At 42.9% G+C, this 27215-nt stretch overlaps 1 protein-coding gene across 1 annotated transcript in view; it reads left to right on the top strand.

Moving 5' to 3' along the window:
- CACNA1E (calcium voltage-gated channel subunit alpha1 E) overlaps window positions 1–27215 on the top strand; it is a 363660-nt gene that overhangs the window by 256422 nt on the left and 80023 nt on the right. The window contains exons 9-10 of the mRNA XM_060295653.1: window positions 22488–22603; window positions 27042–27095. Of these exons, the coding sequence (XP_060151636.1) occupies window positions 22488–22603; window positions 27042–27095 (170 nt within the window). The remainder of the gene's footprint in view (window positions 1–22487; window positions 22604–27041; window positions 27096–27215) is intronic.

The raw sequence follows: 27215 nt of genomic DNA, 5'->3' as shown, positions 1-27215 counted from the left end.
TCTATCTGCCCTTGTCAGATGTGCCTTTTGATATTTGACTTCCATCCTTATTATCCCCAGGCCTTCATTTGGTGCCGAGGACCACACTTTCATTCCATATTAGATTGATTACAGAGCCTTGGAGGTCAGTAAGAACTCAGGTTTCCAAGCAGTGGCTTCGTGTCTCTGAGTGTTGGCCTTTCAGGCTGGTAGCAAGATGATGAGCCTCCTTTAGTCCTTATTGCTATCCAGATATTGCAGCTCGGATTGCGGCTAGTGGGAATCATAAGGCCCTCCTAATCCAGGGAGGACATGTCCAGAGGGGACGGGCCAAGGTGGGGATGCTAGCAGGACTTTCCTGTGGAGAGCTCTCTTGTGTGGCGGTGTTTAGGAAAGCAGGCTTGTGGGTGAGGGGCAAAGGGAATTCTAAAAAGACTCTAAAACGGACTTTCCTCTAGCTCCCCTCAAAGAGGGGTGGAGATCCTGGGCGACTTGTGATGCTGATTTTCATTGTTCCGCCTATTGGTACGATGGCTGCTGCGTGTCTTTTGCTATCTTCTTGGCAAGAGAAATGTGATTGGCTTGATTGGGACCATGAGACCGGGGCCGGGTGTGGGGTGGGTGGTGTTTCAACAAGCTACTCTTAATTCACAGATTTCAAGAGAGGTGGTTGGTGTGGGTACAGAAGGGCTCCCCTTGAAGGAAGAAGTATGACATCTAGCCCCCAGCAGCCAGATGGGAACAGAGACCCTGGAGTTATCAGGGAAGCAGGTGCCGGGGCAGGGGGAACAGATGGCACTTCCGCCCCAGCCTTCACAGTCTTCCATTGGGGGTGTCGTGTCTTCTGTCTTGATCTTTAATGTTCCTTTAATGAGCTCTGGAATCTATGACAGTCTGCTCTGGAAAGTCGCTCAGGGTGATATGCTGGGAAATCAGTTGTGTTACTTAGGGACTTAAATGACCTGGGGTTCCTCACAGCTCTTCTGGCTTGTCAAGCCCAACCTCAGCTGGCTGGAGCTTGGCCCTTTGACAAGGTGGGTAACCGCAGGCTTGGGAGGAAGGCATGCCAAAGGGTCTGTTTAAGTGAACACAGGCAGCTGGGTCTGAGAGCCCAGATGCTCCCCGCTGAACTTGGTGAGGATAAATATTAACGTGCTTTCTGACCGCCACATACGTTTTTATAAGAAGGGGCATTGGGTCAACTATAAAAGAATGCAGCTGACAGACACAGTTTCTTGAACTGGAAGAAAAATTATTTCCTGCATGTGTTTTTAGGGTCTTTTGATATATATGTATATTTCATATATAGATATGGCTTATTACCTTTTCCAGAACACCTTTGTATATTTTTTTTATTCTTTTATTTGCACCATAACTTCAAGAGAAATTATCATCCCCATTTTGTAAAGAACAGAGACTGTTGACTTAGCCAGAATCACGCAGTTAGGCTACGTCAGAGTCGGGACTGGAAACCAGCTCTTCCCCTTCTAGTCAGTACTGTTTTTCTTATTATTCAAGGTAACTCAACACCCTCATAACCATGAAGCAATGTGTTTTCATGACTCATGGTTCATTGACTCACAAAAACCCTTCTGTCTGAAATATTTCATATACAAAAGAAAAAATATATATGTAATTTTATATAAGGTTTGTACCATATATGTGTTACAAACATAAATGAAATGAGTGTCTGGGTATTCACAGTGAAGCTGGAGAGAGAGCATTATTACTGGTACCAGTGGAGCCCAATGGCCTTTCTCCAACTGCTTCTCCCACCTCCCCTCAAGGGTAGTACTTACTATCCCTTTGCTTTTCATTAGTTTTACTACCTATGTATGTTTCCCTAAACAATAAATCATTGTTTGGTTATATGAATTGGAACGTACTGTGTATGTTTTTATTCATCTTGGGTCATTGCTGTGTAGAATTCCACTGTGTAAATGTACTGCAAGTTATTTATCCATTCTCCTGTTGGTGGGTCCTTCTAGTTTTTTGCTAATGCAAGTATGTTGCCATGAAGATTCTGGAAGTGGTTTTCTGGGGTTATAGGTCATATGCATTTTCAACTCTATGAGACAGTGCATAGTTATTTTTTAAAATGATTGTACCAGTTTACAGTTTCACCAGCAGTTTATAAGAGGTCCTGTTGTTCGCCATCCTTGTTAACACTTAAACTTTTTGACTTTTGATTTTGTGTCAACCTAATGTGTATAAACAGCATCTTGTGGTTTTAATTTGCGTTTTCTTGATTCCTAATGAGGTTGAGCATATTTTCATATGTTTCAAATGTTCATTGTCGATTTGTATTTTACCCGTTTCCATCTTCTGTCTATATTTCTTTTGGCTTATTTGTCTTTTTCTAGGAGTTCTTTGTATGTTCTAGGTAAACATTACTTTTGTTGCTGTTAGTATTTTGTCTAGAAGTAATTCCTCACAGCTTGTAGCACATCATTATTTTGTTCTGTCATGTCCTAACTATGAACAGAAGTTTGAAGTTTGAATTTCTTTGTCTTATTTTTATGGTTTATGTTTTTATAAAACTTGTTTTAAAAAAATCATTCTCTACCTCAAGGTTATAGAGATATTCTTATATTCTAAAAAGTTTATAAAATTTAGGGACCCACCACTTATAAGAAAACAGCTTATTCTTTTTGGTGCTTTTCTTTTCCATATGAATTCTAACATCCTTACCAGGTTCCAAGATAATATCTGTTAGGGTTTTTATTGGAATGCTTCGCATCCTCTAGTGCGACTTAGGGAGACTGATATTTACAATAAGAAGTCTATCCATGAGCATATAGATATCTTCATTTTCGGTGCCTTATTTAATGTCTTTCAATATAATTTCATAACTCCAGAAAGGTCTTACACATCTTTTGTTAGATTTATTCCTAGGTACCTCATGATTTGTGTTGCTGTTACAAATGGTACCTTTTTGTTATTAATTTTCTAATTGCTCTGGTATCTAGTTTTCATTGATTTCTGGAAATTGATCATTTGTATTCATTAATATTGTTATACTCTCTTAATTCTATTAGATTATATGTAGATTCTTTGGGGTTTTCAGCGCATAGTATTATCATCCAAAGATCACACAGCTTTTTAATTCTTTTTTCCACTTAGTCTATTTTATACCTTCTATCAGATGTGAAGGTAGCGTTCTATTTCTTTTCTTTTAGTGGATAAATTTTAATCTTTTCCAGGCATTCTAAATTAATGAAATTTTTGTAAACTCAATGCCTTAACCCTCCTACCTCATAACATAAAAACTCAATTACTTGTATTACCTGATTTTTGGCTTATAAGCTATTATTGGTCAATATGAAGTTCTAATTTTTTAATTCAGCAATTTAGATATAGTCTTTACAATTTTGAACAAATATATTTGTTAGATTTACTTGCATGTCTACCACGTTTTCTGCTTACCATTCTTTCTTCCATTGTAAACTTTTCTTTTCTTTTGTTTTTAGTTTTTCAACATGTTATTTTTTAAATTTTTATTGGAGTATAATTGATTTACAGTGTTGCATTAGTTTCAGGTATACAGCAAAGTGAATATACATATATCCACCATTTTTTTTTTAGATTCTTTTCCCATATACACACTACTGTATATAAAATAGATAACTAATAAGAACCTGCTGTACAGCACAGGGAACTCTACTCAGTGCTCTGTTTTCCTTCTTTCTAAAGTACATCCTTCAGAGTTTCCTTTGGCAGAGATCTTTTGGTGTAGGTTCCTTCAGTTTTTATTTATCTGAAAACTATCTTTATTTTGACCTCATTCTTAAAAGTTTGTTTGTCAGGATTCATAATTCAAAGGCGACAATTATTTTGTCTCAGCATTCTAAACATATAATCCCTATATCTTGGTTTCCAACATTACTGATGAGACCTAATTGACATCCCTTGATAAATGATAATTTTTAAAAATCTCTTAGGCTTCTTTAAAGACTTTGTCCTTGGTGTTGTATGGTTCTTGTTATGGGTTGCTTTTTATTCATACTGCTTTTATATGTATGGTGCTTACTCTATCTATATATTTGAGTATTTCATCAATTCTGAGAAATTCAGGCATCTTTTCAAATATTTCCTCTTCTTCTTCTATCTCCTCTATTTTTATGGAACTCTGACTTGACCTATTTAAGATCTTTATCCTGTCAAACATTTGTATTAACCTCCCTTTCATCTTTCCTATCTCTTTACAGTTCACTGCCTTTTTCTTTCAATGCTGTCTGCTTTACTGTATAACTTACCTTTGAAATTTAAATCTCAAAGAAAGAGAAATAAATTATCAACATTAGGAACAAAAAGGGGATCATCACTATAGACCCTACAGACATTAGATAATAGGGATATAGTATGAATAAATTTATGCCAGCAAATTCAACAACTTAGAGAAAATGGCAAGTTCCTTGAAAACATAAATTGGCAAAACTTATACAAGAAATTGAAAATTTAATTAAACCCATATCTATTAAAGAAATCAAATTTGTTAATTTAGAATTTTCCCACAAAGAAAACTCCAGTCCACATGGCTTCATCAGTTAGTTCTACCAAACATAATACCAAACCTTCACAAACTCTTTCGAATATAGAGGAGGATAGACTTCTCAACTCATTTGATGTAGACAGTATAAACCCAGTACTTAAGCCTGACAAACATATAATTAGAAAGAAAGATTGCAGAATAATATTCATCATGAACATAGATGCAAAATTCCTTAACAAAATATTATCAGTCAAATTTGGCAAACTATAAAGGATAATGTTGTTTAATCCATGAGTTCAGGGTTGGCTTGGCACTTGAGAATCAATCAGTGTGATATACCACATTAACAGTATTAAAGGGAAAAAGTACATGTGACAACTCAGTAGATACCCAAAAAGAATATAACAAAATCCAATAATCTTTTATGATTAAAAACTTACAGTAAACTAATGATAGAAGGGAACTTTCTCAGTCTGATCAAAGGGCATCTAAAAAGCTACAGCTGATGTCATACTTAATGGTGAAATATGAATCCCTTTTTTCCCTATGATCCGGAAATGGGCGAGAACTTCCACTTTCACCACTTCTGTTCGACATTGTTCTGGAGATCCGAGCCATTTTAATAAAGGTAGGAAACAGAAATAAAGGACACATAGATCAGAAAGGAAGAAGTAAAACTAATTTTTTTCACAGACAATATGATTGCATGTTTTGAAAATCTAACAATAGAATCTACAAACTACTAGAGCTAATAAGCAAATTTAGCAAGATCATAGGACATAGGTCAAATTCAAAATTTCAATTGGGTTAATAATATTTGCAGTGTACTTCAATTTCAACTGAAAATACTTCAGTTTCAACTGAAATGAATTAAGATGAATGAAGAATTTTAAAGTAAAAAAAATCAGACATCTAGGAACAAATCTGACAAAAGATGAGACCAGGGACAGTACTTGCATAATACGTATCATTTTTATCTTTTTAACCTTAGAGATTTCTATTACTTTCCTGTAAGCTTAGGAATGTATTAATTAGCATGCGTGTTGTAATTTATCCAGCATCCGGATATTTTGTGTAAAATGTATTTCAGAACATTAGTGCATGAGTCTGCCAGACTTAGAAGTCAGTTATTTTACTTTTCAGATTACCTGTGAGATACAACAATTTCCTGAGCAGCATGAGGTAGAAATACAGTTCTAGCGTGATAGTGACTACCTTACATCACACTTAAGCAAAATTGTTCAGTCAAAACCTATCTAGTTACCCCTTCAAACATAAAGCCTGTACTTACTGCTTCCCCAGGTAGGACGCATGACTGAAAAGCAGTAGGTTAACCTCTGGAAATAATGTCGGCATGGTATATGTTCTGAGGTGTGAGCCTTCCTATGAGTGGGGCTCTGGCTATACACGTGTTATGTATAGACCCATTGTGTGCATGTACCATTTCATGACTGTGCAGCCACATGTATTCACAGATAGTGTTTTCAGATGAGGTGTATTTTCTGGTAAGAATGAAGATTTGAAAATAAGTAATATTTTAACATAAACTTAGAATTCATTGTAATATTTGGACGCAAGATATGTGAAAAAATGATTAGTGTTTATTAGCAGAGCAGGTTTAACTTACAAAAGGACGTGGCTGTGATTTGTGCTGTTGGATATTGGTGCTTTTAATGAGAATTCATTTGTCTTAACTACCATTTGATAATACTTTCTGCACAGGATGAGAATGTGAACTTCATGCCTCCTTATGGCTTCAACCGCTCAACCACACAGAGCAGCTTAGGGCAGGGACATCCTGTAGTGGAGTTCAGGGGTTTTTGTGACCTCAGGCTCTATCCTTTTGGCTGAGTCCATCCTCAGGGATGAGAGACAGAAGGGAAAACAGAAAAGAAAAGAATGAAAAAGAAGAAAAACAAAAAGAGGAGGAGGGTGCAAAAAAGGAAAGAAGATACACTGAAAAGATATGACTAAATGCTACCAATATAATCATAAGGCCATCAAGTGGCACTAGCCTCCTGGCTTCTCATCTGCCTCTTAGAGCTGTTTGTGGTCAAAAGAATATTGGTGCCATCACTGCTTCACTTTATGACTTCAAACAGGTTTTTTAATATCCTTTGGCCTCTTTTTAAAAGTGAGATGATAGCGTGTATTTTGTGTTTTTATGAAAATTAAATGATATAGTGCTTATAAAACATTTAGCAGAGTTTCTGTTATAAACACAAAATAAATGGTAATTAGTGTTATGATCTCAATACCACATCTTCCAGCCACAAAAAACATTAGTTTTGCTCCAGACAGTGCTTCTCCAACTATCTATAGTGAAAAATCACTTTTTAACATTCCCAGTCTAGTGAGTATTGATACTTTTGTGAAATGCAGTTGTCACAAAAATGGATTACCATAATAAATAAAAATACACAGAGACATAAATATAAGCCCTCAATTTTATTCTTAAATTCGATTGACATAAAATATCTATCAAATTGTTATAGAAGTTACTAAGCACTTTTAATTTCTGAATTTGTTTTATCATGAACTAGTAACAATGTACAGATGGGCATTGGTCCATGGACCACACTTTGAGTACCACTGCTCTGTGAGGAGCAGATCTATGATGGCTATATATATATTAGGATAAACTTTGGTAAGGGAAGGGCTTGGAAGTTCTTAGAAGTCTATGCTAGGGTGAAGGGTTATGATCCAAGCTGGCAGCTCCCCGCTCCCAACTAATGCATTCATTTGCACACATGACCCAGATTGTTCCAAACTCTGGAACGTCTTCTCTAAAGGAAATTCTCATCAAAAAGTCCAATGCAGGAGTGGTTTCTTCTGAAGGTGGCAGAGTTATCCAGAAATCTATGAGGTGAGCAGTTAGAATTGAGGAGTAGCTAAATAGTTTACTAATGTTTCGTAACATAGACTTTGTCAAAAGACGTACTTTTCTCCTCTCTGACTTCACTGGTATTCCTTCCTTTCTGGTGTTGATTTATATTATCCTTGACCTAAATACCTGTTTTGAGTTAATATCCCAAGGTGATAAAATATGAACAGCGAGAGTCATCCACTCACAGTGCTTTATACTTTAAGTGAACTAGCTACTTTGGGGCTTCCGGTTCAAATTCAGCCTGTGTATATTTAAGAGGTACCATGCTCCACACCATGATGGGTACCTTTGCTCTTCTGAGCCCATTGACACAACAGCTCAGTGAGGGTTTTGTTTTGTTTTGGTTTTTTGTTTTGGTGTGTGGGCCTCTCACTGTTGTGGCCTCTCCCGTTGTGGAGCACAGGCTCCGGACGCGCAGGCTCAGCGGCTATGGCTCACAGGCCCAGCCTCTCCGCGGCACGTGGGATCTTCCCGGACCGGGGCACGAACCCGTGTCCCCTGCATCGGCAGGCGGACTCCCAACCACTGCGCCACCAGGGAAGCCCAGTGAGGTTGTTTTTATCAGTGCCATTTATTAGGAAATCAAGTCTCAGAGAGCTTGAATGACTTTCCCAATCACAATCAATGACTGTGATTCAAAGCTAGGTGTACTGAGTCTAGATGCAGTTCTTTTAAACTATAGCGCATGTTTAATTATCTCTCAAAACATCTTGTTTCTTTGGTTGTATATGTATTATTACAGAGTCCTCGTTGGAAAATGCATAGCCTACATAGTCCGAAACAGTAATGTCCACCACATGCCAGCCTTTCAGGAGAACACCTTTGCTTGTACATCACCTGCTTTTGTAGCATTTGTCTCTAAGAGACACTGAAATTTTCAATGAAGTAATAATTAATTACATTTTCACAAAGAACCCTGCTTAACTGTAAGACAAACTAAAGAAGATGGTGATTTATTAAATATCCTCAACTTGAGAAAGATTTCTGAATAAAAGATGATAACCATCAACTTAAGTGAGACTGCAGAAGGATAAGGTCTCAACTGCAGTAGAAAATATTTAAGTTGGGCTTCCCTGGTGGCGCAGTGGTTGAGAGTCTGCCTGCCGATGCAGGGGACACGGGTTCGTGCCCCGGTCCGGGAAGATCCCACATGCGGCGGAGCGGCTGGGCCCGTGAGCCATGGCCGCTGGGCCTGCGCGTCCGGAGCCTGTGCTCCGCAACGGGAGAGGCCACAACAGTGAGAGGCCCGCGTACCGCAAAAAAAAAAAAAAAAAAAAGAAAATATTTGAGTAGAATACACTAAAGAATTTCCTGCCATGATCGATGCTTTACAGCTTTGGAGTGGTTTTGAAAGTTCATGTTCTAAGAAAAGGGGCAGATTTTAGTTTTAGATTTGGTTGAGAATTAATTCTTGGAGGTTGAGGAATTGATCACACTACCAGTAGATAGGATATGCAATGGTCATGACTCAAATTGGTAACTTACCTCCAGAGAAAAGAATGTATAATTCTGCATGTTCTGTTACCTTTATTCATTCATTCAACAAGTATCTGTTGAGTTCCTTCTAAGTACCAGGCACTGTTCTGAGCACTGAGGATATAATGGTGAACATGGCAGAAGAGACCCCCTTTTTCCCCATAAGACATTCTTATGGGAAGACAAAAAACCAAATAGTTGAACAAGGTAATCTTGTAGCAACAAATGTTATTAATAAAATCAAACAGGTAGTTGTAATAGAGTGTGACAGGTAGTGGGATTACTAGTTTTGGTTCTGTGATCAGGGAAGGTTCCCTGAAGTTAAGGAGACAGACAAGAGTCAGACTCATGTAGGGTCTCGTAGACAACTGGGAGATGCCAGGGGAGAGTCTTAAGCAGGAGGGTAACATGACTTATTTTAAAAGTCACTCCTTCTTTTTCTTCTATGAGGGAAATAGGGGGATTGGGGCAAGGGTAGAAACAAGAAGTGAGTTAGAGAGGTTACTTCAGGCTACCGAAAGCAGGAAGCATCCAGGCAAGAGAGCAGAGTAGCTTGGACTCAGGGGACAGCAGTGGAGTTGGAGAGAGGCGGTTGGATGGCTAGGAATTGGATTGGATTGCGGTTGCAGTGAGAAGAACAGAAGAATTGAAAGTGACTCCTAGCTTCGCTGATACGCTTTACTGAGGTGGGACAGTCTAGAGGAGGAGGGATTTGGGGGAGAAATCAAAAATTCTATTTTGGCCATGTTACGTTTGGGGTGCCTGTTTGCCATCCCAGTTGCCGATCACAGGTAGACAGTTGCATAAACGTGTTTGGAGCTCATTGGTGAGTTGGGGCTGGAGCTATAGATTTGATAATATAGAGATGAGGTTGATTCCGTGGGCCTATACAGGATCATCTGGAGGGAGAATGTAGAGGAGAAGACCTAGGCCTGGATGCTAAGGCATTCCCATGTGTCCAGGAGAAGGAAGGAGATGGAGAAGAAGCAAAGCAGAAAAGCCTAAGACAAGAAGTTTCTTTCTCCTAAAGAATAAGCTGGAGTCACACACCCACACGTGCCTCCCACCCCTTGTTGACCCTGCACATCCAGGACCCGGGACTGAGACACGGCACAGGCCCCACTCACTCCACTGGACCCAGTCTTGCCTCTTGTTCCAAGATCCGAACCTGCTCTGTGTCCGGTGGTTGCCCTTACTGTGTGGTGCCCTTCGTTCACTTAGTAAACGTTTGTTGAGCAGCCCATCTGTGCTGGCACCGTGGGTGTAACGCTGAATGAGAACAGTTCGACACAGTCCCTGCCCTCAGAGAGTTTATAACATAATAAGGTCCCCAACAAGTGGACAATTACAATGAACAGAAATGGTTGAGGTACAGCTGTTTTTAGTATAGACTGTGAGACTCGGGCAAGTATAGCTGCTGTTCTAAGCCTTGATTTTCCGTCTGAGAAATGGAACTAAGTTTGAGGAGCTTTCTGATATACCCTGAGGATGTAAACTCCTGTCTAGCCCCTCGTGGAACATCTAAAAGGGCAGTGAGTGGGGAGGCCTGGGCAGCCTGTCTGTGTGGCGAGCTCACGTTTGGTGTGTTAGCCTACAGCAAGTCTCCAGCTTTTCCTTCTAGATGTCTGCTCCTCTCCTCGCCCTTCACCATTGCTGTTCTGTCAGCTCTGGGCCGTCTTTTTGGTTCTGCTTGTCCATCCCAAAGCAGAAGAAAGGGCTTTGATGCTGAGAAGAATCACAGAAGAATCCTTTGATGCTGAACCAAGAAGATTTGACCTTCCTGAGAGGCATCTTTAATGTTTAAATGATCTGGGGAGGTGGAACAAAAGATTCTGGGAAATTCAAATGCCCACACAGTGTTCAGTGTATAATGGCTGAACTTGATAATAAACTCTCAGCCACTCCCTTGAACCCAGCCGCACCCACTCCTCACGTGCCTCAGAACCTTTCGGGAGGGAACTGATTGCGGCAGCTTCTCAGAGAAATGCAGAAAGTGTCTCCGAAAAGAACACAGCCATTTGTTCTCTGTCAAGATGCCTCTTTCATACTGTAATTAGAGTGCTGTAGGGGGGTGGAAATGAGGGAGAAGGAGGAATATGAAACGCTCTTACTTCCCCTCGTGGCTTATTCTTCCTGCACTGCAGGGCTTTGAACTCACTGAAATATTGTGACTGAAACACACACTGTTATATGCACAGAGAGGGAGAAAGCGACATGTGTGCCCCTGGGTTTCTGCCTCCATGGTGCCTATGTGCTAAAGTGAGAGGGTGCAGCCTGGGGGGGAGTTCATCAGAGTCGGGAGATCAGAATTCTGCCTTGTAACCCTGTGCCTCTCCAAGAGTCACGTTGAACTGATTTAGCCTGTATGCCAAGTTTTAAAGAAGAATGAACACATTCCTCAACATAAATTCTGGCAATATTTCTACGTTCACATCTGGAAACGAAGATAGGAATAGTATATACCTAAAAGTGTCGTGAAGATGAATGAAATAATAGAACTAAAGCAGTTAGAACAATGCCTGTGGCATAGAACACATTTAATATGTGTTAAAAATGTGTTTCTATTATTACAACAATTTTTAATCTAGGGGGTTTCATTTTTACAAAGAAAGGTAGTGGTCATTGATTATATTAGACACACAGTAAAGATGGTTATTTTGACATGCTTGTATATTTTGAAAAGTAGACTTTGGAAAGAATTTCAGAAGAATGGGGGTAAAAGTATGAGGGTCCCTTAGTTTCCTCCCTGAAAAGTTGTAAGGACAAGCGTGTGAGAACTCAAAACTTTTCACTGTGTTCTTCGTACCTGCTACTCCATGGTCATCTCTGATGATAGAAGGAAATGATAAAGCTAGTTAGAGTGAAATAGTGCAACATTCAGGAATGTTTGCGGGGTTTTGTTTTGAATTGTATTTGCAGCAATAGCTAAAACAATTTCTCGATAACATCTTGCTGAAAAATCAGTTAACATCTTTCTAGCACCTGTGGGCAGTGGAGGAGAAAGCAGGGTGTGGAAGGAGTCTAGGATGGCTGTTTCAGTCACAGCAGATGATTTTTGAAGCAGCTAGCTGATCTCGTGTGGATAACAGAGAATTGGTGCTATTGGGCCCAGGATATCCAGCTGACTTGATACACAGCTCAACTCCTGGTCTGCCCCCCAGAAACTGCTCTTCTCCATCTCAGTTATTTGAACTCCATCCTTCTAGTTGCTCAAGCTAAAAAACCTTGAGGGTCATCTTTGACTCATATCTCTCTTATATTCCACATTCAATGTGTCAGCAAGTCTTCCTAGCTCTACCTCACAATATACCCAGAATCCCGCTATTTCTCAGTGTCCCCACTCCTCCCACTCTGGCCAAGGCAGTCATGATTTGGAAATAACCTGGGAGGTCTCCTTGCTTCCACCTTTAGCCCTCGTCAGTCTGTTCTCAACAGGGCAATGAGAGACATTCTTTGAAAACTTTAATCAGGTCACATGAGTTCTCTGCTGCAAACCCCCCACCCCCACCCCATGGTTTCCAGATCACACCAAGTGAAAGTCAGGTTATTATCCATGGTCTACCTGGTCTAGCCTCCCACCTCCATGTGGCCTGTTACGCACTCAGACTTCATCTCATTCATTTTCTATTTATTCCGTCCAGCGCGGCCACACTGGCTCCTTTCAGGTCTTCGGAAGCTCCTCCAGGATGTTCCTGCCCCACAGCTTTGCCCTGGCTGTTGCCTCTTCTGGAATGCTCTTCCTCAGAAGTCTGCATGGCTCACTGTCTCACTCTTCTTCTGTCATTTCTCAAGTCTTCTCAGCGAGGCCTTTCCCAGCCACTCTACCCCAAACCCCAGACCCTACCCTCATACTTACTATTCCTCTTCATGCTTTGTTTTCCCCTCAGCACTTATCAGTATATAACATCCTTTATATTTGTACTTATCTTTGTTATTATTGCCTGTCTCCTCTACTGGAGTGTAAGCTCCATGAGGCCAGGGATTATTACTTTTATGTTTGCTGCTGTATCCCCATGTGCTAAAGCAATGCCAACCATGTAGTAGGCACTCAATAAATTATATTTTGGAAGCAGAATAAGTAGATAGATAGATAAGGACCCTGATAGTAGTTTGTGTGTATTATGATACATTCTTAGTAATGTCAGCAGTTCTTAAAATAGGCACTTGGAATACCTGTTCTGTGCTGGATACTATACTTTGCACTTTCCATCTATTATTTAATTTAATCCTCACAACGCTTTGAGAGAGGTACAGTGTTTATTCCTACTTTACAAACGAGGAAACTGAGACTCAGAGAGGTTAAGAACTTGCCCCAGGTCCCTGACAGAGCCGTGATTTAAACCCAGTTCAGTCACATTTCAGAACTTTTAATCATTATGCTATAACAGTCAGGATTATACCAACTTCAAGGTTAAAAAGCAAAACAGGAGACATAGTTCCTTCATTATGTCCTTTATGTTAGTTGCCAGGCCTTCCCTTGCATCTGCTCAAACAAATAAATAAACGAGATCTCAATGTCAAGAAGAAAAAGGAAAAAAAAAAAAAAAGACCGAGCAAATTTCCCAAGATCCTAAAAGAATCTGCCTCTTTGAGGTCTCATGACTGAAATATCATGAAGATGTGGAACGGCACTGGCTTTGGGACCTGGAGATCGAAGTGACGCTCCAGGTCAGCCTCCGAGCACCCTGTCCGCCTTGGGCCAGCAAGCCCTCTGATCTCTCTGTGCCTTAGTTTCCTCGCATGTAAAAGGCGGCACTTGGGGAAGTGGTCTGTGAGGTCCTTCCCACCTGATTCTGGCCTGTGAGACTCGTGGCCTTTCTTTCATTGCTGTGGGTATAGCGTGGAGGAGTGAGGGTGGGCTATAGTACTCTGTGTAAGGCCATTTATTTGCCTTCACTGCTTTAGGGAAGGACTTTTGCTCACTGGAGCCCCTGATCTCTAAGGAGAAACGACATGGTATGATGCAGTGCCCGAGTTAATGCATCCCTCACCCTCCTCTATGCCCATCCATTCTGCTTGTTAGAGTCAACACTGGATGGCATTTAGAGGACTGCGTGCTGTTTGGGCCTTTATTTATTGACAACCTAAGTCTCCTTAAATCCTTTCTGGAACAAATCAAGGGATAAGGTGTAAATAACTGTAATACAGCTGAACCGTGTGACCTTCGGTAAGGTATTTACCTTCTCGGGGCTGTGTTTGCTCCTCTGAAAAATAGGAGAAAATGTTCCCCAGGCTCCTAGTACACTGAAAGACTGTTTTACAACCCCCTCCACCCCACCACACCCATGCCATTCTCCAATGAAATCGAAATGAAAACACTGCCAACACACAATTGCCTCTCTGACCTCCCCCAATTTCTTTGTTAGTTTTAGCACAGTTAGGGTCAAAGGGGTTGTTTTTTTTTTGATGTCTAACCCAAATTCCTCTTTCCTAAAGCAAACGTGTTACAGGAAGACTGGCAAGGTTCCACGGGGGCAGTGAGGCACTTTGGAAATATGGGCTTTGAAGATTAATAGAAATATGACCACGTGGCCATTTGTGAGCTTGGCAGTCTGTCCACATATGCTTCTGCGTGCCAGTGTCAGCATGTGTGCATTTGTGCCAGTGTGTGTGTGTGATGAAGTGTACAAGTGCATACAGGAGTGTGGGTAAACAGGTCTTTGAGTCACAGGGGCCGGCCCCTCCTGGCGGGCTTTGTCTTCCTTTTGGTTGCCATGACAACAGCGAGGGCCTCCGTATCCGTAAACAAAGCTGCCTGTGTGACTGAACCAGGAGGAGGGGTCTGGAGCTAGAAGCCCAAACTGGGAGCCATCTAATCCTCCTACAGAGTGTTTTTGTTTTTTTTTTTTAACATCTTTATTGGAGTATAATTGCTTTACAATGGTGTGTTAGTTTCTGCTTTATGACAAAGTGCATCAGCTATGCATATACATATATCCCCATATCTCCTCCCTCTTGCGTCTCCCTCCCTCCCTCCCTATCCCACCCCTCTAGGTGGTCACAAAGCACCGAGCTGATCTCCCGGTGCTATGTGGCTGCTTCCCACTAGCTATCTATTGTACGTTTGGTAGTGTATATATGTCCATGCCACTCTCTCACTTTGTCCCAGCTTACCCTTCCCCCTCCCCATATCCTCAAGTCCGTTCTCTAGTAAGTCTGTGTCTTTATTCCCATTTCTTGTCACAGCAGACCTACCGGCACATCTTCGCCACTAGGTAAATACAGAGATACCTGTTCAGGTGCCCTGTGATCCTGAGGTGACAACATGGGCAGGAATTTCCAATTGGAGCAAGGCTTCAGGGAACCTCACTCCTAACCCCCAGCAGTTAGTCATCTCATAATAAATTCCAGCAACGTGAGTGTTCAAAGCCTCTCCCATCACCCTATGGACCAAAGCCAATCACTTATTTATCAATATACAGATGAGCTGCTTTGTGAATTACCTGTGGCTCCTTTATAGGTTCAGAAGTTCATAAAATATAAATTAATTTTAACATTAACCTAAATATGACTTGAAAGACAACTCTACCTCCTCCCCACCACCCGCCCCCCAGTCAAACATGATAAGCGCACATGGATGTTGTACCTTGTCTGAGATTATCTACATCATTCTTGCACTTTATCTAATTGTGAATAATATGGAACTGGTTATGTATGAATCGTTCATTTGTACAAATTATGCCTCTCATGTAAACTGCTAAAAAACAAAAGCAGTCACAAATGTAAATTCACTAAGTCAGACGTAAGAAGAAAATTGTACGTAACCGTGCAGTATGGGGAGATAGATCAGCCTCCTTCTTCGTTCTGGTAACTGAAGTTTAAAATCCCAAACCTTGCGTACACATGAGACAACCAGAATAGAGGCTCAGCTGTGCTCATCTCCACGTCATCATCCTTCCATCTCTGTGACAGCTGTGTTTTGAGGGGAACTGCCATTTCTCCTCCCAGGAAAAAAAAAAAAAGACAGCCAAAAATTATGGATAACAGAATTGGGTAAGAAATATTTGAATGAAATGCAATGGATTTTCCCCCCAGTTTTATTGAGATATAATTGACAGATAACATTGTATTAGTTTAAGTTGTGTTAGTTCAATATTTGTATGTATTGTGAAATGATCACCACAGTAGGTTAACATCCATCACCGCACATAGTTACATTTTTCTTCTTGTGATGATGAGAACTTTGAAGGTCTTCTCTCTCAGCAACTTCGAAATACACAGCACAGTATTGTTAACTACCGTCACTATGCGATGCATTACATCTCCAGAGCTTACTTGTAACTGGAAGTATGTACCTATTGACCACCTTTACCCATTTCCCCCACCCCCTGACCACCACCAAAATGTTGTTTCTATGAGTTCAGTTTTTCTAAAATTCCACAAATAAGTGAGATCATACAGTACTTGGCTTTCTCTGACATATTTTACTTAGCATAATGCCTTCATTAATCCATATTGTCCCAAATGACAGGATTTCCATCTTTATTATAGCCAAATAATATTCCATTGTGTGTGTGGGTGTGTGTGTATGTGTGTGTACACACACATACACACACACACACACCACATTTTTTTATCCGTTCATCTCTTGATGGGTACTTAGGTTGTTTCCATGTCTTGGCTATTGTAAATAATGCTGCAGTGAACATGGGAGTGTATAATGTCTTTGAGAGAGTAATTTCAATTCCTTTGAATACATACCCAGAAGCGGGATTGCTAGACCATATCGTAATTCTATTTTTAATTTTTTGAGGAACCTTCATACTGTTTTCCGTAGTGGCTGCACCAGTTTATATTCCCGCCAACAGTGCAAAAGGGTTCCCTTTTCTCCACATTCTGACCGTTATCTCTTGTCTTTTTGACAAGAGCTTTTCTAATACATGTGAAGTGGTATCTCACTGTGGTTTTGATTTGCATTTCCTTGATGATTAGTGATGTTGAGCACCTTTTCATGTATCTGTTGGTCATTTGTTTGTCTTCTTTGGAAAAATGTCTATTTAGTTCCTCTGCCTATTTTATAATGGTATTTTTTTTCTTTTTTTGCTATTGAGTTGTGTGAGTTCTTTATATATTTTGGATATTAACCCCTTATCAGATACATGATTTGCAGATATTTTCTTCCTTTCCATAGGCTGCCTTTTCATTCCATAGGTTGCCATTTCATTGAATTTTTATCATTTTACAATCTCTTACAAGAATCCACTCAGGACTTCCAGACTAAAACAGATTTATTCCTGCTCTGGTTATGAGTAGGGGGGTTTCGTGTCTTTCTAATGGCAACACTAGCTGAAGAGGAAACTGAGACAGAGAGGTTTACTGCCCAGTTTATTAAAAGCAAAGGTTACCTGGGTACCTAGCTCTGAGAATTGACTTGGTGGTATTTATGCCACATCACATGGGGATTTATTTTTGTTTTCCTGAGTGTCTAGATACATCTCAGCTTGAGTTCTGTTACATCTAGGGGTGTGGAAACACTGGATGGAGGAAATGAAAGGGAACTGACTACCCATCCTCTTACCTTGAGCCACAGACTAATACTAAGTGCTCTTAGAGGACATGAGCACTCTTCTAATGTAAGCCAGACTTTTCTCCTTTGAACTTCCTGTTGCTTGATCCAAGGAAACTGGATAAATTGAGATATCCATAGGGCCACTCCTTGAGGCACCTTTCATTAAGAAGTTTGGCGGTGGTCATCGAGATGGCTAAGTAAGGCAACGGCCATATGTTTTATCTTTGCAAAAGCATCATCATCTGAATAACCCCAGGATAATCCTCTATGGAGAGGAGAGAGCACTCAGGTCCTCAGGGAAGAGAGGGGCCAGTGGGAGGAACACATTTGCCTTTCTTCCGTCTGGCTACATATATACTCACGAGACTGGCAGACATGTTGAATCTAAGGTTAGAATAATCACTTATTTTTGGCAAGTAATAGAGCTGAATCCTGTTTGTCCCTGTGTTCTCCAGAATGAAACATGTGTATAAATAAATGGTGACTGTGATATAGACACAAAATCAAGCAACACATCACTAGCTTGACTAATGCTACAAATTAGTAGCATTGATACTAGGTCCTTATTAACCCAACACAGAGCAATGGATTTGTACGCTGCTCTCTCAATTAAGAAGATAGTCCTTTTAGAAAAAACACAAAACTGTTTTTATGTCCTTACTTTCCTCAACCTCTGGCTGAAAAATAAATCCCTCTTGTGGATTTTAAATGTTGACTGCTACATAACATGGAAGACAGCTCAGGCCTCGTAGAAACAGCACTTCATCTGGAATCAAAAGGCATTCATTTGAATTCTGGCTCTGCCTCCTGATAATTTGGTCATTTTGGAGAAGTAACCTTTCTGAACCTCCCAGGGTTTTTGCAAATCTAAATGAAATAATTTACATGAAAGTGATTTAGAAAATAAAAATCTTACAAATGTGGCTTAAAAAGCTTAATATCTTATTTATCATCTATGGAATCTGCTATAATACTAGGCTGTGGATTAAACTTCATTGGTCCTTGATAGAATGTGATATGATTCAGCCTCTACTTGGCCTCATGGAACCTTCAGATTAGTTAGAGAAAAGCCGTGGGCACACTGTGATGTCAAGGGAGGGGGTTAAGAAGTGTCGTGCCAGACTCTCTGCCCTAGGCTCCCAGCTGACAAACAAAACAAAGCAAAACAAAACACAGAAGGCCACGTGCTATAGACAGTATGCTATGATCCAGTTTTTGTAAAATAAATAAGAGCAAAGATGAAAAAAAAAAAAAACACAGAAGGCCAAATGATAAACATAGTACAGAAGAACCCCAAACACAGCCCTCCTTCCCCCCACTGACACGTGGGAGCTGCTTAGGAAGTAGCCCCGTTGGTGCATACTCTATTTCTTTTAGCCAAGAGGCTTCTTAAAAAGACCAAGCCAGATTTGTTGGGCTCTGGGCTTGTAAGATGCCAGGTGGGAGGGTGGGAGGAAATGGGGGCCTGCAGTGGCAGAGGAGAGCAGGGAAGCCAGCTGGTGAGACTGGAGCCAGGAAACTTCCAAATATACAGGGAGGTTAGGCTGCGGTGTCTTGGGCTATCCCACCGGAAATCGAGCCACGCGGTCATCCTGGGGGTCAGATAGAGGTACCACACTGCATACTTCATAGACGAATGCTACAGAGATTTTAGTGGAGTCAAACAAAGAAAAATAGTGGTGGCAGTGTCCAGGAGTTACCTGGCAACTGCTAAATTCCCGCTAGTTCACCTGGCTCCATTTGGGTCAGTGCAGAGATGCTGCGCCCCCTCATTTAAGCCTTTGGGAATCAGGTCAGAGCTATCTGTGTGCTCCTCAAGTCAGCCTGGGTATCTGTAATAAAATAATCTATTGAATAAGTACTATACGCCAGACCTAGTCTAGTCCTGGAAGATGCAAAGTTGAGTAAGACAAAATGTTTTCAAAAAGCTCACATAGAGGGAGAGAGACAGTCACATGTACAACTCACCACAATAGAGGTCTGGCTGTAACATGAGCTGTGAAGAGATAGAGATAAGGTAGAAAGGAGGCCAGAAGACTGGGGGCAAGGGAGAGGGGGAGGGGAAAGCTAAACATTAGAGGTGACATTTCAACCTGGCCTTGAAGAAGGAGATCAGCTCGGTGGTTTGTGACCACCTAGAGGGGTGGGATAGGGAGGGTGGGAGGGAGGGAGACGCAAGAGGGAAGAGATATGGGAACATATGTATATGTATAACTGATTCACTTTGTTATAAAGCAGAAACTAACACACCATTGTAAAGCAATTATACTCCAATAAAGATGTTTAAAAAAAAAAAAAGACTCAGGCAAAAGGTAAGAACAGATTCTGGGCGGTGTGAATTAAACCTTGAGATCCCTCACTGCTTTTTCAGGAACTGTGGAAAGTGTGCTGTGTTTCAAGCATGGCCGTGATGGGCTGCAAGTAGGCAAGAGATAGATCAGATTGATGGGAGGTGAGGTTTGAATGAAAGGTTCAGATCCAGCTGTGAAGGCCTTTGAAGGGTCTGTTAGGTGTTTAGCAGCTGTTGGAGGAGACTGTGGAGGAGGGGAGGATAGAGTAGAGAGAAGAGGGAATTTAGAAGATCTGAGGGTCGTGGTTCCTCTTAGTGGCCGGCCACTTAACTCCCCTTAGATTCAGTTTTGGGGTTTGTTTTTTTTTTGAATTTTTGAATGTTATTTTATTTATTTTTTATATAGCACGTTCTTATTAGTTATCTATTTTATACATATTAGTGTATTTATGTCAATCCCAACCTCCCAATTCATCCCACCACCAAGATTCAGTTTTCTGAGCTGGAAAATGGAGATGTTGGTAATAATGCAGATGCTAAAAGAAAGATTACTGTGTTCCCCTGCTCATAGCCTGCTTAAATTCTCCTTGTTCAATGTCTTGCTCAAAACATTACCTCCTGCAAAACCCTCTTGGATTTCCCTAGAGCATAGTTGGAAAATGAAGACACATACGTATGAAAAGATAAAGAAAGCAGCATAGAAATATGCCACTGGGCCGGCAGATATGCGGGGAGCCTGGGCTCTTAGAGCAGACAGGCCTGGGTTCCAAACCTGGCTCCATCTCTTACCTGAACCTGAGCAAGTTGTTTCACTTTTAAATCGAGGCTGAAAATACATGTTCTACCTCCTTCTCATTTTGGTTGTAAAGATTAAATGCACAAAATGGATGCAGGTGCTTGGAAATTAGAAAGTGCTCCATAAATGTCACTCCCTGGGGTTATTATTTTCAGTTTGGAAGTGGCAAAATCCAGTGCACGTTTTAGAAAGATAACTGGAGTAACTGTGAAATAGATGAAATGAAGGGAAGGGAGATAGGTGGTTGAGAGACCAAGTCGGTGCTATTGCAGTTGTCCAGGCAGGAAAGGATGAGGACCAAGAGGCAGTAAGGATGCAGAGGGAGGCTGGGTCCAAGTGCTATTCTGAAGATAGAACCAACAGAACAATAGCATTCGTCAGACAGGAAGGATAGAAAGAAGACAAAGAACCAAAGGTAGGAACTTTGGTAGATGGTGACGCCATGAACCAAGCTAGCTGTTCGTTACTTTCTAATTGCTGAAATCCAGAGAGGCAGGTGAAAAAAGGAGGTGTCCCAGGGCTTAAGTTCTGTTACCTTGACTCTCGCTGGCCCTGCTCAACTCTTCCTTCCCCCACAGCAGCCTTAGGAGAACCCACCGAGCTTGAAACCAAGCCCAGGAGAACTTCCCCTGCCCATGTGCCTTGTCCCCATGCCCTTAGCCTGATTGTGACCATTGTAAGGTGTCTGTGCCCGAGGAATCCCTCTCTATCTTGGAAGGAGGGGCTGTATGAGACCCAAACCGGTATATCCCTCTGCCTCACGGTAGACTGGCACCTATCCTTTCCCTGCACCGGGGCTGGGGCACGTCCCTCAGCCCCTGGCTCATTTTCTCCTCCCTGGACATGAGGGGGTAGGTGGCAGGACCCACAGTGGGTGCTCGACTCTCTTATCTTCAGGCTGTTGCTCTTTATGGACGGGGAACACCTTGAATAAGTGCAACAGCTTCCAGGGCAGTAGGAGAGTGCGTGAGCCGTGGCTGGGAGGCACTACGCTAGCAAGGGGTGTTCCGGCTGGAAGGGTGTTTGGTGATGAGACGGGCATTGGTGCAGAGGTGGTATCTGGAGGGGCCTGTTAGCAAATGAATATTTCTTGATCCCCATTTGTTCACTCATTGAATCTGATCATCTTCCCCTCTGCCAGGGAACCCTCGTTCCTCTTCTGTCTTCTTTTTCCCATGGAGCTTTCGTTTTTGTTTTGTTTTGGTTTTGTTTTTTTTTAATCATCTTGACCAGAGTGGCTCTGGTCCCCTGTGTCTGTTAGTGGGCTCTGTCTTATCTCTGACCCTCATGCTGTCTCATTTTCCCCTCCACACCACCCCATCTTCCTACTGTCTTTCTACTGGAGCCATGTGCCCTTCCTGTGTCCTTAGCTTTCTTGTTTAATCTCGACCAGCCATCTTCAAACAGCATTTCAGCCCTTCTAGGCCTCAGTGTCGTGGTCTTCCATGGCAGCCCATACTGATCACCACAGGGTACAGGCCACCAGGGGAAGCACAGCATTATGGGTAGAGTTCAGATCCCAGCAAGTGACCTCTCTCCCCTAAACCTTGATTTCCCCATCTGTTAAATAGGAATTTTAATAGTGCTTACCTCATAGGGTGATTTTGAGGATTAAATGAGTTAATGGGTATGAAAAACTTCATATAGGCTGGCATGTAATCATCAGTCAATGTACATTAGTCACTGTTGTTATTAAGAGCAGAAGGGGTAGCTGGGCCCCTCAGAGGGTGAAGGGCTTCCGTTGTAGCCGGAGAGACATAACGTAGCATTCTGGAAGCTAGCTGGTCACGTTACTAAGTCAATACCTTTCAAAATAGAGCAAGCAGAGAGCATTAGTGCTGACTGGAAAGAAACTGATCTGCGAAGGCTTCCTGCAGGAGGCTGAACGAAGTGCATTTCTGTGCAACCTTTTAAGGAGATCCCCGTTGCAGCCTGGGACAAAGGAAATGGGGTATACACAGTGCCTGTTCAAACATGCTCTCCCTCCTGCTTGTTTCACCCTTTCTTTTAGTCATGGCACTGCCCAAACCTAGTGAATCTTATCTGCTTTGTCCACAGGGAATTTGCCAAAGAGAGAGAGAGAGTGGAGAACCGGAGAGCTTTCATGAAACTGCGGCGCCAGCAGCAGATCGAGCGTGAGCTGAATGGGTACCGCGCGTGGATAGACAAAGCAGGTAAGGCCTGGGGGCTGGGGGAGGTTGGTGATGGCCTGCCCAGACATCAGGGACCTGCCCCAGTTCCCACTCCCAATACTTCCATTCAAAGGGGCAGCCTAGACCAGAGCAGAGAGAAGCTCGAGATGACTTGTTGGCTTTTTGGATTCCCCGCTGGTCCCTTTTTCTCCCTCTGGAGTCTGTCCCAGTTCTTCAGCCAAACGCCTTTCACGAGGCAGGCATTTTAGCAAGGTGAACTGAGTAAAAGGTAACATAACCCATGAGTTTGGGCTGATGACATTCTACACTACTACTGTTACTACTACTACTAACAGCCTGTTCATTCCACAAATATTTATTGAGAGCTTACTTTGTGCCAAGTCCTGTTCTAGGCACTTAGGATACAGCAATGAGCCAGAGTTCTACCTTTTTTGTTGTTTTTGGACCATGCCACGCGGCTTTCAGGATCTTAGTTCCCCAACCAGGGATTGAACCCGGCCCCCCCACCCACCGCAGTGAAAGTGCTGAGTCCTAACCACTGGACTGCCGGAGAATTCCCCCAGAGCTCTGCTCTTGTGGAGCTCATTACCCTGTAGCTGGGGAAGGCAGCGATGAACAGAATAATTACTTTTGATAAGGTGATAAGTACAGTGAAAACAGATCAAGGTAGGGTTAGGGGTTTAGGGTAGGTTGCAGTCTTAAATAGAGGGTCAGGGTAGACCCGTGTGAGGAGAGATTCGAAAGAGATGAGGGCGTGAGCCACAGGGAGTTCTGAGGGAAGAAGACCCCAGTGCCCAGGCTCTAATGTGGGAGGGGCCAGGAGCCCTCCAGGAATAGCAGGAGGTGTGAGCAGGGGAAGGTGTCGAGAGTAAGGATGAGGGCAGCTGTGGTGGGAGCAGAGGCAGTAGATTGTGTATGACCTTTACGGGCCACTGTAAAGTTTGGGACTTTCCGGTGAATGAGGCAAGAACCACAGGAGGGTCTTGAGCAGAGAAGGGACATGCTCTGTTCAAGATTTTGAAGGAGCACTTGGTTGCTGCCCTGAGAACAGACAGTAGGAAGACAAGGCTAGAAGCAGGGAGACTGACTGTGAGGCCACTGCAGTAAGGCAGCTAATAGATGATGGTGAGAATTGGTGTTCGCTGTTCCCTGCACTGTCATCAGCTCCTCATTCTGTGGCTCAGCCTCGGGAAAAATTCTTGCCCAGCCCCGAGGATAGGTCCAGATTTATCCCGATTTCATTAACCCACAGAGCCCCCGGATGCAAGTTTGACTGTGGCTCTGCTGCTTATGAGGGACATCGATCACCCCACACCTGTCAGTAAAAAGGATGTATTTGATTTCCGTATTATTTTAAAGGTTGCGTTGCATTGGTGTTGTATATCATCCCGAGCAAAAGAGTAAACTGTTTTTTAATTAAAAAAAAATACACGTGATAGTCAGCATCTTTGCTGTATTCCTGGTAGAAAGCAGAGAACAAAGAGGTCTCTCTGGAAAAATTTGGAATAGGATTGGATACTTAGGTGCCTGACCCTTATTCTTCTCTAAGCTTTGGAATGATGCTATGACGCTTATTCAGATCACAGCACACAAAAGCTCTCTCAGTTCAGGAGTCAACTTTGGATTATCTTTCAGGGGTGAGAGGGCATGTGTGGTGGAAAGTGCCACGTCAAAGCCAGATAAAAGCCACGTCTCATTTGGGACTTGCTGCTTCTGGAAGCAGGAGCCATGAGAGTGGCGACTGTACTTCCATTTTGCCCTTTCTCCTCTGAGGCTCTTGTGTGGAGGTTAATGTGAATCTCCCCTCCCTCTTCCTGGAACAGTATCTCAGCAGATTTGCCTCCAGGCCAGGCCGGCAGCTTGAAGTTCCCAACTGCCCTTGGCTTCCTGGGCAGGGGAGCCGTCTGACAGACCACCCTAGCGAGTAGGCTGGCAGCAGAGCTGGAAGACAACCCTCCCTGCCCTTGCCACGGCCCTGCTCGGGGTCAGGCAGCCCGGTATGCCGCTCTTTGCGGCTCTGCTTTTCAGTCTCATGCAGAATCCCAAGGCTCCACTTTCTTCCAGTTGGCAAAGCCAGCACTCTCCTTCTCAGCAAAAAAAGACGCACCGCGACGTCAAATTGTGCTTCCTGGCCCTTCCCTTTACAAGTGGAGCGTGAGTGATTCAGAGACATATGGGTTACATTTGCCTGGAAAGACATGCTCAAGTTCGAAAGCGAACTTGGCAAGAGGCGTGGGGGGGGATGGGAGGGCCGTTCCAGCCCATCCAGAGCCCTCGAGCGCTTCCCAGAGGTACTCAGCAGCACCATACACCCTCCATCTGCCTTGGGGGTCCTCGGATCTGCTGATCCCAAAGCCCCGACACTGCACAGAACGAAAAAGACTCTCTGGCTGAGGTCGTTCATGTTGCTATGAGGTATTTTAACAAGTACCTAATTTTAAAAGGATGCCCTCCAAAAGCAAGTGCTATTAATGACTTTAAAACCCTCTTTGTCCTCATCAAAGAGCATCCCACCAATAACACTTAACCTGTCAACTTAGTTTTGCCGGAGGGCTGTACTTAAAAACGAAAGCTAAATGTTATGACTTTATAATGGCCATCCTGCATGGTACCCTCCGAGCCTCAAAATGTTCCCCTCCCTGGGAAATACATTATATGCTCTCAGTTTTCTATGCAGGTGGAATTATGGTAATAACTTTACCCTCTTATGCCTGTCCTTTTACTTGTTAGAAGTGCTTAAATTAAAGCATTGCTTCATAGACCCTGCTGCAAGCGTTTCCCCAGCAGCTGGGATCTTAGGGAATGATTGCTGGGGCCTCCAGCTCCCTCACCTGTGGCTGAGACGGGGGCAGTGATCAGAACTCATCCACACCACTCCCAATAGTTGGGCTCAGAATCCCAGCACACATGGGACAGAAGGGCTGTTTTGTTGATAAGTTTGGAGGGATGTCAGTGAGGCATGTTCTGATAAGTCTTAGCAGAAAATAGTATCCTGCCGATGATGACGCCGCTGCGGAGTACAGGCTGCTCCTGGGGAGGCCAAGAGGGGCGTCCAGGGGACTGAGTGGTTGTTTTCCAAACGCCAGCAACCAAATACATCGTCCCAATGCCGACCAGGCCTTCCACTCTCTGACACCAGTTGGGGTGTCCAACAATTCAACTCAATTCTGACGCGCAGTTAGTGCAGACACCACAGGCGAAAGGCTCCATCCCACAAGCCTGCCTCTGCTTTACACACCAGCCACAGTGGGGTCCCCAGGTGACCTGCACCTCTTCCCGGCTGACTAGAATTTCAGAGGGCTCCAAGTTTGATAATTAGTTAGAATGACTTACAGAACTCAGGAAAAACTACCACCAGTTTATTATGAAGGATACAAGTCAGTAACAGCCAAATGGAAGGGATACACGGGGTAAGGTATGAGGGTGGCGTTTGGGGGGCATGCAGATCCCACATGCCCTCTCCAGGCACTTAACCCTCCCAGTACCCTGATATGCTCACCAACCCATAAGCACCCTGGGCCCCGTCGTGTAGAGTTTTTATGGAGGTTTTACGTAGACGTGATTGATTAAATCATTGACCATTGGTAATTGAATAGTCTCAAGACCCTCTCCCCTCTTGCGAGGTGGGAGGGGGATGAGACTGAAAGTTACAACCTTCTAATCATGTGGTTGGTTTTTGGGGGAAACCAGCCCCCATGCTTACACTAACTAGGCCTCTCCCACAGTGAGTCATCTCATTAGCGTACAAAAGACAGTAAATTCCAAGGGTTTGGAAGCTCTGTGCCAGGAAGGTGGACAGAAACCAAATATTTATATTTTATTATATCACAGGGACAAATTCATGATAGGCCCAAGCCTCTTCAGCTCAAGCTCTGCTCAGCTAGGCAGGATGGAAGTGGTGGCGGGGAGAGGAGGCAAGCCCATAAGCCCTGCTCCTCTCTTTTGGGTGGCTGTGAGAATCTTCCTCCGCCCCTTCCTTAAAGGAGTAGGCTAGAACCCAAAACACGGTCTCACCTTCAGAATGAAGGGGTAAGGTGTTATGACCTGGGGGCTGCAGACAAGCAAAATTAAGGGAGCTCCTGCTGCTAGAAAAGGTTTAAGGAACCTGGATAAAAGAAAAAACAGAAATGGAAATTTGTCATTCTTATCAATTTAGGGGATTTTAGTTAAAAAGATCAGCTTTCGCTCTCAGGGCTATTCTCCTAAACAGTGTATCAGAGACAGAGCTGAATCTTACCGATCACCCACCAACACCCCCTCACTGAAGACCTTCCTTTCTGTTCTGACCTTCGGGTGCTCCCTTCATGACCTTTGATGTCTTGCTGATGCCTGTGACCAGCTCTGAACTCTTTGCTCTCTCTCTGTTGCCCTGGAGCCAGAGCCGTTCCTGAGGGATTTTCATGTTGCAAAGTAATTTGGCATTTACCGATAATTTACTAAACCATTTGTTTCCATATAGAGGAAGTCATGCTCGCTGAAGAAAATAAAAATGCTGGAACGTCAGCCTTAGAAGGTAAGGAAGTGCTCCAGGGCCTCATTCCTTTCGCATTTGCCCCCTCTTCTGCAGAGGCAATCTCTCTTGATCAAAAGAGGAGAAAGAAAGAAAAGAGGGGCGCTCTGGGATTTGAAACGC

Source organism: Globicephala melas, chromosome 1 (assembly GCF_963455315.2).
Source record: "Globicephala melas chromosome 1, mGloMel1.2, whole genome shotgun sequence".
Classification (NCBI taxonomy): domain Eukaryota; kingdom Metazoa; phylum Chordata; class Mammalia; order Artiodactyla; family Delphinidae; genus Globicephala; species Globicephala melas.
The sequence above is the reverse complement of the archived record's forward strand: the minus strand, read 5'-3'. Positions and strand labels throughout refer to the sequence as shown.